General features: G+C 55.1%; 2 protein-coding genes across 6 annotated transcripts in view; one reads left to right on the forward strand and one right to left on the reverse strand.

Moving 5' to 3' along the window:
- Positions 1-12,492, forward strand: part of RNF123 (ring finger protein 123) — a 28,788-nt gene that overhangs the window by 14,835 nt on the left and 1,461 nt on the right. For 4 of the 5 annotated variants that reach the window (XR_016394723.1, XM_089919336.1, XM_022573108.2 and 1 more), the window contains 10 exons: positions 244-351; positions 5,215-5,392; positions 6,313-6,387; positions 6,543-6,630; positions 6,720-6,807; positions 6,896-6,980; positions 8,344-8,483; positions 8,587-8,775; positions 8,867-8,942; positions 9,184-9,268. Coding sequence is in view for 4 of the 5 variants with exons in the window: in XM_089919336.1 (XP_089775462.1) it covers positions 244-351; positions 5,215-5,392; positions 6,313-6,387; positions 6,543-6,630; positions 6,720-6,807; positions 6,896-6,980; positions 8,344-8,483; positions 8,587-8,775; positions 8,867-8,942; positions 9,184-9,268 (1,112 nt within the window). In the remaining variant the exon portion in view is untranslated. The remainder of the gene's footprint in view (positions 1-243; positions 352-5,214; positions 5,393-6,312; positions 6,388-6,542; positions 6,631-6,719; positions 6,808-6,895; positions 6,981-8,343; positions 8,484-8,586; positions 8,776-8,866; positions 8,943-9,183; positions 9,269-12,492) is intronic. The other variant, XM_089919337.1, reaches the window with a different exon arrangement.
- AMIGO3 (adhesion molecule with Ig like domain 3) lies at positions 9,107-12,138 on the reverse strand. Its single transcript, XM_022573124.3, has one exon. It carries the CDS (start codon positions 12,129-12,131, stop codon positions 10,602-10,604), a length of 1,530 nt encoding a protein of 509 aa, XP_022428832.1. The 5' UTR covers positions 12,132-12,138; the 3' UTR covers positions 9,107-10,601.

A 12,492-nucleotide genomic window follows, 5' to 3' on the forward strand; every position in this document is an offset into this window, starting at 1 on the left:
CCAGGGGCTCATCTCACATGCCCTCAGCTGCGTCTCACTTCCACATTCTGAGGGGCACCTGTGGCCCTGTCTTGCTCAGGCTCACCAGCAGGTCAGAGGCTGAGGAGGGTTTTGAAGAGTGGAGCTGGGTCCGCCCAACCCTTTGCCTGCCCCGGGCACCAGTGGGGCCCCCGCTAGGCTGTGTGGGTCTGGGCACGGGGCCATGTCCTGATTGTCCTCTCCTCCCTTCTCCTTGGGTGGCAGAGGAAGGACATCCTTGCAGAGTTGACGAAGAGCCAGAAGGTTTTCTCAGAAAAGCTGGATCACCTAAGTCGCCGTCTTGCCTGGGTCCATGCCACCGTTTATTCCCAGGTGAGCGGTGTGTCCTAGGCCAGCAGCTGCTGCCCTCCCCAAGCCCCCGGACTAGTCACTGATTGGGCAGGGTTGTGCCAGCCCCTCAGTGCTCCCTGCCCTCCTGGGCCTCTGGCACACACGTGCCCCCTCCCTGCTCCTCATCCTCCCTCCCCACCTAGTGCCACATCCCCTGAACTTTTCATGCCCCATGAACTTAAGTAGATGCCATTTGTAGACCCCACTTCCCCACGCAGCTCATAACCCTCCATTCAAGGAACAGCCTGTCTCTACCTGCCTCCCACTGTCCGCTGCCCCTGCTCCTCTCCCAGCGCATCAGGGGCTCTGTGGCCTCTCCCAAGCCTCACCCTGCATCTGCATCTGCTTCTCTCTGACTCCCCTCCCACTCGAGGCCACTGGCTTGTTCTCTTCTCACTCATTCACTCACTCGTTCATTCATTAACATGCCCAGAGCCTGGAGGATGCCAGGTGCCATCCTGACACTGGGGACACTCAGTAGTGAACCAGAAAGCTGAGTCCCTGTCCTCCCGGGGTAGACGGACAGACGGTGCACTCCCGCAGCGACCATGTTTTGACCCCCGCCACCCCAGGCCCCGGACCCGCCGCACTTGTTTTATCTCCCCACCTTCCCTGACATCTCCCCCTCCACAAGTGAGTGCCTTGGGATGCTCCCCAGGTGCCCATGTAGGGCATCTGTTCACCTTCTTGGGCGTGCCCCTCCCCCATAACTGGGTGATCAAGGCCCTTGGTCTCTACTGCTCTTTCTTCTGGTGACTCCTCCCCAACCCAAACCACCTCTGCCTTTTACCCCTCTGTTCTCTCTTGCCACAGACCACCTTGCTCCAGCCCCACAAAGATGGTCACCGTCATCCCACCACCAGGATTTCATGCCTGTCCACCTCCCTAGGCAATCTTGCCATCCCCTCCCACACTGTCTTCTTAGGAACCTCACCCTCCCATCTTTGTACCTTCTTTTTAAATTGTGATAAAATATACACAACATAAAGTTTACCATCTTAACCATTTTAAAAAGTTGCGGTAAAATACAATATGTAACTTATCATCTTAATCATTTTAAATGTACAGTTCAGCAGTGTTAAGTATATTTATTGCTGTGCAACCAGTCTCCAGAACTCTTTTCATCTCCCCAAACTGAAATTTATATCCACTAATTCCCATTCCCCCCTTCACTTCAGTCCCCGACAACCACTGTTCTACTTTCTGTCTCTGTGAATTTGACTACTCTAGTACCTCATATAAGTGGAATTTTTGTCACTGGCTTATTTCACCTAGCATAATGGTCTCATGGTTCATCTATGCTGCAGCATGTGTTAGGATTTCTTTCCTTTTTAAGGCTGAATAATATTCCATTGTGTGTATATACCACATTTTATTTATCTGTTAATCCATCTATGGACATTTGAGTTGCTTCCACCTTTTGGCTATCGTGAATAATGTAGCTACGAACATGGGTGTGCAAATACTTTTTCAAGATCCTATTTTTTAATTCTTTTGGGTATATACCCAGAAGTAAAATTGCTGGATCATATAGTAATTCTATTTTTAATTTTTTTGAGAAACTGCCATATTGTTTTTCATAGTGGTTGCACCATTCCCACTAGCAGGGCACAGGGTTCTGACTTCTGCCTATCCTTGCCAACACTTGTTTCTCAGAAATTTTTTTTTTTAATAGTAATCCTAATCTGTGTAAAGTGGTATCTCATTGTGGTTTTGATTTGCATTTCCCTAGTGATTAGTGATGTTGAGCATCTTTTCATGTAATTATTGTCCATTTGTATATCCTTCTTTGGAGAAATGTCTATTCAATCCTTTTGCCCATTTTTAAATCAGATTGTTTTCCTGTTTTTGATTTGTAGGAGTTCTTTATATATCCTGGGTATCAACCCTTTAGCAGATTATGATTTATAAATATTTTCTCCCATTTTCTCTTTTGATTGTGTCCTTTGATGCACATTTTTAAATTTTGATGAAGTCTAATTTATCTATTTTTTTCTTTTCTTGCCTATGCTTTTGTTGTGATATCCAAGAAATCATTATCAAATCCAAGGTCGTGAAGGTTTTCCACTATGTTTTCTTCTAAGAGTTTTTAGCTCTTAAGTTTAGGTCTGTGACCCATTTTAAGTTAATTTTTGTATATGATGTGAGATAATGGTCCAACTTCATTCTTTTGTATGTGGATATCCAGTGTTCCCAGCACCACTTATTGAAAAGACTGTCCTTTCCCCATTGAATGGTCTTGGCACCCTTGTCAAAAATCATTTGACCATATATGTGAGGGTTTGGGGGTGGGGGGCTCTCTATTCCATTGGTCTGTATGTCTATGTTTATGCCAGTACCACACTGTTTTTTTTTTTTTTTAATTTATTTTATTATTTTTGGTTGCGTTGGGTCTTGGTTGCTGCACGCGGGCATGTGGGATCTTCCCGGACCAGGACTCGAACCCATGTCCCCTGCATTGGCAGGCGGACTCTCAACCACTGCACCACCAGGGAAGCCCTACCATAGTGTTTTGATTATTGTAGCTTTGCAATAAGTTTTGCAATCAGGAAGTGTGAGATCTGCAGCTTTGTTCTATTTCAAGATTGTTTTGGCTACTTGGGGTCCCTTGAGATTCGAAAGGAATTTTAGAATAGTCTTTTTCTATTTCTGCAAAAAAAAAAATCCATTGGGACTTTTATAGGAATTGCATTAAAACTGTAGATTGCTTTGGGTAGTATTGACATCTGACGATATTAAATTTTCCAGTCCATGAACGTGGGATGTCTTTCCATTTGTTTGTACCTTTTAAAATTTCTTTGAGTGACATTTCATAGTTTTCAGTGTTTCAAGTGTTTCACTTCCTTGGTTAAATTTACACCTGTTTAATTAATTTTGATTCTAATGTAAATAGAATTATTTTCTCAGTTTCCTTTTTGGATTGTTCCTTCCTTGTGTATAGAAACACAATTGATTTTTGTGTGTCGATTTTGTATCCTGCAAATTTCCTGAACTCGTTTATTAATTCTAATAGTTTTTTGGTGGAATCTTTAGGGTTTTCTACATATAAGATCATGTCATCTGCAAACAGATAATTTTACTCTCTCCTTTTAAAAAATATATATGTATTTATTTATTTATTTATTTATTTGGCTGTGCCGGGTCTTAGTTGCAGCATGCAAGATCTTCATTGCGGCATGCAGGATCTTTAGTTGCAGCATGCAGACTCTTAGTTGTGGCATGCATGTGGGATCTAGTTCCTTGACCAGGGATCGAACCCAGGCCCCCTGCATTGGGAGCGTGGAGTCTTAACCACTGGACCACCAGGGAAGTCCCATACTCCCTCCTTTCTAACGTAGATGGCTTTTACTTCTTTTTCTGGCCTAATTCTGGCTAGAACTCCCAGTACTATGTTGAATAGAAGTGGCAAAAGCAGACACCTTGTCTTGTTCTTGATCTTAGAGGAAAGCCTGTCATTCTTTCACCATTGAGTATGATGTGAGCTATGGACTTTTCATAATACAGCCTTTATTATGTTGAACTGCCTTTTTTTTTTCTTCTACATTTGCAATGCTTACCCTCTTGCCTCCTGCTCCTTCAGCTTCTCCCATTAGTAAAGGAAAAAGCCTGTGATGCCTTTCTCTCACTGTACATCTGCTTACACTACCGCTCTCTCCTTCCTTCTCTGTGTCTTGGCTTCCTCATCTTCTCTTCACTCTTTGCCCAGATCAGGCTCCTCCACTTTTCTGAAATAGTCTTGCAAGGTGTCTGTCGAGCTCCCCCCTCTCCCTTTGTGGACACATCTCCTCTCCCATTACAGTGGCCCCCTTGGCCGCGTCGGTGCCATTGCCATCCTTTCCTCAGACTCGGTCTTCTCTGGCCTTCGGTGATGCCAGCTCCTGTAGGCCTCCCTGTCCATGTGTACTTCCAGGCCTAGGGCCACCCTCTGACTTCTTGCTTACATCTTCTCGGGCTCTCAGGTTTGAGAGCACATCAGAGAGCTGGTGGAAAGTGCAGCTGCTCCGGCTCCACTCCAGGAGATGTGGTGTTATGGGTCTGGACTGGGGCCTAGGGCCTCACTCTGGTTGGTGACCCCTCCTGGCCCCTTTTGTGGGATAGACTATCTGGAAACCATACTGTGGGGAACTGGGCCCTTGGCAGGTTTTGTCTGCTTTCCGTGGCCTCTGTTCCACCAGCAGTCATGCTGCCTTTGACCTTCACACCACCTTCTCCTCTGAGCTCCAGACTCATTTTCTGCCTGCCTCCTTAACACCAACTCTTTGGGGGCATCGCTGGGCACCTCATGCTCCACATGTCCTAAGCCACATCCCCTCTGCCCTTTACCAGGCCTGCTTCTCCCCCAGGACTTCCAGCCTCCATGGAGGCTCCATTACGCACAGAAATGTGGGCCCTGTTCTTGTTGCGACCATTCCCTTGCCCTCACAGCCAATCGGTGCATCCGCATGCCTGGCCATCCAGTCCCTTTGCTGTCTTGGGCCTAGCCAAGGCTGTAGCTTCCTCACTGCCTTGTCCCCACTTGTCCCTGCAGCCCCTTCTGCTCTGGGCAGTGTTCCAACACAGGCTTCTGGTCACATGGCACCCTCTCGCTTTACACCTTCTGTACCTTAAAAAATTGCAACCCAGGATTCTGGTTGGGGTTGTAGTGCTGCCCTATCCAGGCTGGTGGCCTGTCTTGCCTGCCCAGTACAGTGCTTGATTGCTCCTACCTGAGCCACTGCTCCCACTTCCTGGAATCCAGTTCTCATGTCATGTTCCTGGGAGGCCTTTCCTAATCTCCAGACCGGGCCACACCCCCTGTGACCCCTCCCGTGAACAGCCCAGCAACACCCTGTGTGCCTCCCACAGGAGAAGATGCAGGACATCTACTGGCTGCTGCGTGTCTGCCTGCGGACCATCGAGCATGGAGACCGCACAGGTCCTCTCTTTGCCTTCATGCCCGAATTCTACCTGAGTGTGGCCATCAACAGCTACAGTGCTCTCAAGAATTACTTTGGCCCTGTGCACAGCATGGAGGAGCTCCCAGGTGATGGGCCCATTCAGGCTGGGAGGGGACAGAAAAGGGGGCCTCTGGAGTGAGCCCTAGAAGCCCTGTTCTGAGTCCTTATGACCCAGCAGCACACATCCCACGTGGGGAGGAGGTGAGGCTCTGCCCAGCATCACACAAGCATTTGCAAAAGTCCCACATGGTGGAGAGCCCTGTCCTAGTACCAGCAGCCATAGAACCAACAGCTCCTCCCTGGTGTTAGGAGGGAAACAGACGAAATAGAGTACAGGGTGTGGGGATCACCCCCACCCCACCCACCCTGCCCCGCCCCACCCCACCCTGGCTTTCACTTCCTTCTTGGTGCTTCTGTGGCCCAGGAGCCAGCTGGCCTCTTACCCTGCTGCCCTGGCGCTGGCCATGGGGTGTGGCATCCCATGCAGGGGCAGAGTGGCTTGTCTTTGCAGATCACAGCAAGGAGTAGGGGGGCGCTGCTGGTGGCCACATAGGAGTCTGGGCTTCTTGCAGACCACTGATTCCAGGCTGGGCTTGGCAGTTTATGTCTGGACTAGGCTGTGGGCTTTTACGCTCCTGGCCTGTCCCCTTGCCCTGCCCTAGGCCTCAGTGCAGGCTTTGTCCTCAGAGGTGGGGCTGTGGGTGCCCAGGAGACTTTGCTGAGCCCTCCAGTGTGTGTGCTGAGATGGGTTTGAGCCCAGGCAGGACTCTTTGTCAGGACCTATCCTCCTGCTGGGACCCGCCCAACGCCCACAATGAGTCTGTGCCTTCAACTCTTACCAACTGTTAGTGAATGCCCTGCCTAAAGTGTCCAGATGTCAGCTTGGGCCCAGACTAGCCCTTGGAGCTAGCTCTGGAGCCCACTACCCAAGCCCACCCACCAAGGGGTGTGCCTGCCTCTGGAGTCCGCACTCCCGATCAGCTCATCCTACTACCCAACCCTGCAGGCTATGAAGAGACCCTGACCCGTCTGGCTGCCATCCTTGCCAAACACTTTGCCGACACACGCATCGTGGGCACTGGTGAGGTGCCCGACAGAGGGCTGGGGGAGATGGGGACGGACGGGATGGCACCTCTGGCTGGCTATTTTCTGCGCACAATGCCGGCCAGGTGGGTATGAGGCATGGGCACCAGGGCTCATGCCAGGCACCTGCTGAGGCATGGCCTGTCCCAGCAGATATCCGTGACTCGCTGATGCAGGCCCTGGCCAGCTACGTGTGCTACCCAAACTCCCTGCGGGCCGTGGAGCGGATCCCTGAGGAGCAGTGAGTGGGGGCCCAGGGGCAGGGGGGCACGCACTCTGCCCTGCACAGCACTAGCATCACCCCGTGCCCACCACCCATTGCTCTCACAGGCGTATCGCCATGGTGAGGAGTCTCCTGGCTCCCTATGAGCAGCGGCCCTGGGCCCAGACCAACTGGATCCTGGTGCGGCTCTGGAGGGTAAGCCTGGCTGGAGAGGAGGTGGCTATGGCTGGCTGGAGGGAGGGGTTGCCCTGCCCCACTGACCTCCCGCCAACTCCACCCCCAGGGCTGTGGGTTCGGGTACCGCTATACACGGCTGCCACACCTGCTGAAAACCAAACCCGAGGATGCCAATTTGCCCAGCCTCCAGAGTGAGTATCCAGGTTTGGCAGGCGGGGGCCCTCACCCGCTGCTCTTGCGTTCTTGCAGACTTTCCCACTTCTTCCAGCCTCAGTCCTGGACTCGTGTTGGGCCCCAAACCCCCTGTGTATCCCCTGGGGTTTCCATTTCTCTGCTTCCTCCCAGTCTAAGGACACTCTGGTGCTCTTGAGTCTTGCTCTCCAGTCCCATGTGTGCCCTTTGGTCCTGAACGGTCTGCATGTGTCACAGTGAAAAGGGGCAGCATCTTCCCAGGCTGCTGGCAGCTTATGCAAAGTGATGACCCTATCCCTTGCCCTCTGAACCAGCTCCCTGACCTCCAGCCTTGTCCCAACACCATGTCCTTCTGCCCCTTTACTTTCACTAGCTGGTGCCAGACCCTGGATACCTGAGTCAAGGCAGGGGCACAGACTAGGGGTTGGCCAGGGCCCCAAAGGGTGTCCATGGGGCTTCCTGGAGGAAGTGGCCTTTGGTTGGGAGCAAAGTCTGCATTTTCTGTCCTGGGCCTATGGTCCAGCAAAGCCCGGTGAGCCTGAGGACCTTCACTGGGCCCAGCCCAGGGTCTTGGGCTGTCTTGCTTGCAGAATCTGCCTGCCACATGCTGTACTCACCCCACACAGTGGCTCTCTTTAGCCCATGTGGTATGTTTCTGCCCTTGTGGGAGTGTTTGGGCCTAAAGGGGTCCCCAGAGGCCAAGTTCCTTGTGCAGAGTCACACAGCAAGTCCTTGCCAGTTGCCTTAGTCCTGCCTCCAGGGTGGACCTGAGCTGCAAGTGGAGAACAGCAGTGGGGCCAGATATGCATCCTGCTGCTGTAGGAACTATTGATTTGCAGGGGGGGGAGGTATGCCTAGCCCGGTGTGGCTGAGGGCTCTGGTTACTGCTGCCTGTCAGCCCAGACTTGGCGCCCACCACCTCAGCCGTATGCTAAGGCCAGGCCAAGGGCAGCAGAGGACAGTGCAGGATGGCAGGGCTCAGAGGAGGCTCTTGGGAGAAATGGCCTTGATACGAGTGAAGAGGAGTCGAGGTTGTCCCATCTAGGTCTAGCCCTTCCTGAAGGGCATGTGACTGAGAACTTTCTGGGGATCAGGCTGGGGCTTGGGGGCGGTTCTAGAACTGGGGGTGGGGGAGGCATTGGGAACAACTGCAGCCTGTGGTTGCCCCAGCAGAGGGAGGGGACAGATTTAGCCCTGACCCCCAGGCAGCACTGCACCCTGTCCCCCTGCCTTCAAGACCTGAGTGTTCCCAGGGAGCTGTCTTTCTGCCCTTACACCAACGGCCTGTGAGTGAGGACAGAGGCAGACGGGCAGGGGCCGCTGACTGGAGTCCCGATAATGCCCCTCCCGATGTCCCCACAGAGCCCTGCCCCTCCACCCTGCTGCAGCAGCACATGGCAGACCTGTTGCGGGAGGGTCCTGACGTGGCACCCAGCTTCCTCAACAGCGTCCTCAACCAGCTCAACTGGGCCTTCTCTGAGTTTATCGGCATGATCCAGGAGGTGGGTCACAGAGGGACCTTGTGGGCCAGGGGGTTGCAGAGGATGAGGCACGATCTGCAGTGTGGCCAGACCACTGACTGCTGCCCACACGTTGGTGGCTCAGATCCAGCAGGCTGCTGAACGCCTGGAGCGGAACTTTGTGGACAGCCGGCAGCTCAAGGTATGTGCCACCTGCTTTGACCTCTCGGTCAGCCTGCTGCGTGTCTTGGAGATGACCATCACGCTGGTGCCTGAGATATTCCTCGACTGGGCCCAGCCTACCTCTGAGATGCTGCTGCGGCGTCTCGCACAGGTGTGTCCATCTGGGCAAGGGTGGTTGGGACCCTGGGGACACCCCAGTGGTGTGAGCCCACCCATCCACCAATGGGCTCCTGCCCTCACAGCTGCTGAACCAGGTGCTGAACCGGGTGACAGCTGAGAGGAACCTGTTTGACCGCGTGGTCACCCTGCGGCTGCCTGGTGAGGACCTAGAAGCCCTGTACCCAACACACCACAGGCCTTGGTTCCTCTGCCAGAAGCAGTGCTGCCTGATTCTACATTCTGCAGGGGGACAGCCTGGCTTGGCACCCCCAGCCTAGCTCAGCCTTCTGTGGGGAGGAGGGTGGGAAGTGTGAATGACGATGATGTCAGCTGGGCAGGGATGGAGCCCCTGCAGCGGGACCACTTGGGTAGCTCATCCCCTTCCTTCCCTTTCCCTTAGGCCTGGAGAGTGTGGACCACTACCCTATTCTGGTGGCAGTGACAGGCATCCTGGTACGACTCCTGGTGCACGGCCCAGCCTCAGGGTGAGTGTTAGGGGCTGGGGTCCCCTGTGGGTGCTGGGCTTGTCTGATGGGGAGGGGGCTGGGCAGGGCCTTCCAAAGCTCATCTCTCACATGGACTTCAGCGTCAGGTCTGGAGCTGGAAGGAAGGTAGTGAGGTATGAACTGAGTAGGTAGCAGCAGCAGCAGCCTAAAGTAGGAGAATCCAGGAGCTCCGCAGAGCAGGGTGCCCTGGCCCGTGGGCAGAGCCGCTGGCTGTGGCTGTGCCTCAGGCAGGGGCAGGGGAACTAAGACTGTGCTAAGGGCGGGGTGCCATCCTGTGATATCCAGGGACACAATGCTGGGGTTAAGAGCTGAGCACACATACTGCCATCTGTGTCTGTGAAGGCTCCAACGAAGAGCATGTACTAACCTTTATTAAGAAATTCCATGATAGCTGGATCCAGGACACTTGTGGGCCCCCCAGCTCAGCCCTCACTCAGGAGGGGTTCCCAGTCCCCGCTTCCCTGCCTCCCTGCCGTGGGAGTGGTGAGATGCATATGAAGCCAGGGCACTGCTTCAGCCATTAGGCTGATACCAGTGCCAGCCCTTAAGAGGATTCTGCCCTTGGGAGACAGCAAGTTCCGGCTCAGCCCTCCCATCTTAGCCATGCTCAGCAGGCTTTTTACTGCTGAAAAGCTGGGGGAACAGGTCATTGGTGCCCCTTACCATTGTCTTGCGAGCCCGTGGGAGAGGCTCTGCCCTCAGAGTGCCTGCGATGCCCCTGGAGGTCTCTTGAGGAGCCTTGCCTGCTGGTTGCCTTCTCACCAGACTGCATGGACTCGTGAAGCTTCAAGTAGCTTGAATGTTGGTGCGTGGGGAGTCACATTTCACCAGAGGGAGGGCTTGTAATTCCTCTTTCCACCCTCGGGGTGGGGACTCAGTCTTCCTTTGAAGTCTTCCTCCTTTTCTCCTGTGGGCCACTCCCGTCCCCTTGGGAAGCAGAAGGTGGTCTTGCTTCAGTTCTTCACCACCACTCTCCCTGATGGCTGCCTTAGCCCCTGCGGGTGAACCTGGGGCTCTAATGCAAGGGCTCTTCCAGATGGCCCTCGGTTCCAATCCTCATGTGGGCACAGGTAGGCCCTGCTAGGTCCTGGGATGTTTTGGTCCTGTGTTGCTGGGGAGAAGCAGGAGAGAGTTGGGGACTTCAGCCCCTCTACCAGTGAGTGGTGTTGCTGTGGTTTATGTCGAGGCCCACACAGGAGGCTGGAGGACCAAGCCCAGTGCTTCCCACCAGCATCTGGCACTTCTCTGGGCAGCAGCGGGGAGCAGGGCAAGCAGTGGGCAGGCAGTGGCCTCGGTGGGGCCCCTGGGCAGCCTAGGTCATCACCAGACCCTCAGAGCCTGTGGAGCTAGTGGACTCAGAGCCAGCCTTGAGCCGCAGGCCCGAGGGATTGTGGAGATCAAAGTCTTCAGCTACTGCTAGCTGCACACGACCATTGAGGCTTCTTCTGCCAGGTTCCAGAAAGACCACGTGCTTGTGGACACTGGCCTTGCGTCTCGGTGCGTCAGGCGGCGTGGTGCTGAGCACTGAGGACTGTGCGCTTAGCTCCTGGAGTGGGCTGGGTGTTCGGGGCCAGCGGCGGCAGCGGCAGGTGTGATGGTAGCAGCTGCGGCAGCCGGGGCAGGGTGGCGCAAACAGGTAGAGCAGCACGAGCACCAGGCCCACGGCGCAGCCCAGCAGCGTGGTGAAGCCCGTGTTGAAAGTGTCAGGCTCAGGGTGTGGAAAGTGCACACTTACGTTGTATTCGTGTGTCTGGTTGTGATGCAGGTGGGGTCCAGTAGCCAGGCACACAAAGACACCCTCGTGCCACGGCTGCACATTGCTGATGGCCAGGCTGCCATCAGCCCGCACTGCGATGCTGCCGTTGCGAGACCCTGGTGCCACAAGCAGCTCATGCTGCGGCGAGACCCAGGCAATGTGCACGGCTGGGGCGCTGGTGTTGCAGTGTAGCCTCAGGGACTGCCCCACCTGCACATGCAGCTGTTCTTCAGGCTGCTCTAGGCCCCGAGCCAGGGCAGCTGAGCAGTTCTCAAAGACACGGCTGTGCTCAAAGAAGCGCACGCGGGAGGTGGGTACCTTGAAGGCCAGGCATGTGTACTCGCCCGCGAAGTCGCTCACAGCGCTGAGCCCCCGCTGGTGCCAGCGTTGCAGCAGATGGTAGAGACGGCAGTCACAGGGTAATGGGTTGTTGTGCAAGTAAAGGCCGTTCTTGAGAAAGGCTGGCAGTGAAGCCAGGTCAGGTACAGGGATGCGTCCTAGGTGGTTGGAGGAGAGATCCAGAGTACGTAGGTGGGTCGTGCCCAGGCCGTGCAGGTGATTGAAAGAGAAGGACGCAAGTTCATTGCAGCCCAGGTAGAGACGACTGAGCGCGCCCAGGCCGTGGAAGGCCTGCTCGTCTAAGTGTGCCAGGCGGTTATTGAACAGAAGCAGCATCTTGAGCTCCCCTAGGCCGTCGAGGTCGTGGCGGCCGAGGGCCCGCAGGGCGTTAGATGATAAATCGAGCAGCCGCAGGCCGCTGGCATTGGTGAAAACTCCCGGACCTAGCGCATCCAGCTCGTTGTGATTTAAACGCAGGGCGCGGAGCCGGGAGAGGGGCGCCAACCAGCCGGGGCGCAGGCGCTGCAGCGCATTGTGGCTCAGGTCGAGGTCTGCAGCTGCAGCTGGTAACGCGCCCGGCACATCCTGCAGCCCCAGGCCGGCGCAGCTCAGGAGGTCGGCAGCGCAGACGCATTTGTAGGGACAGTTATGAGGCGCAGGGGACAGGAAGCCCTCGGAGTCCAGGGGGCTCATTAATCCGACACGCAGCATGCACAGCAGTGTGCCCTGCAGCACCAGCCGGGCCATGGCGGCGGCTGCCAGGGGTGGGACAGGGCAGCTTGGTGCGGGGCACAGCTCCGAGACTCACCCACTTCACATCCGGCTAGAAGTGCGGGGCGCTAAATGGCCAGTGGCCAGCGAGGCAGTATGCGGGCTCCGTCCCGCAAGGCCGACCGCTCCAGCTGCCCGGCTCCAGATTTTGGGTTGAGTTGGGGCCACGCTCCGCTCAGCACTCCCTTCTCAGGCTTCCCCAGCTCTCTCCTGAGTGCCTTTCTGAGCACTCAGCTTCTAAATACTCTCCGGGAGGCGATTTCTCGGGGGCGGGGCCTCAGGCTCCCATTGGCTCCCATTGGCGGGGCGGGGTAGCCGCGTCCCCCGGCGTTCATAG

The sequence above is a fragment of the Delphinapterus leucas genome, chromosome 10 (genome assembly GCF_059928025.1).
Source record: "Delphinapterus leucas isolate spDelLeu-1000000601 "Yukka" chromosome 10, BTC_Dleu_Yukka2, whole genome shotgun sequence".
In the NCBI taxonomy this organism is placed as follows: Eukaryota; Metazoa; Chordata; class Mammalia; order Artiodactyla; family Monodontidae; genus Delphinapterus; species Delphinapterus leucas.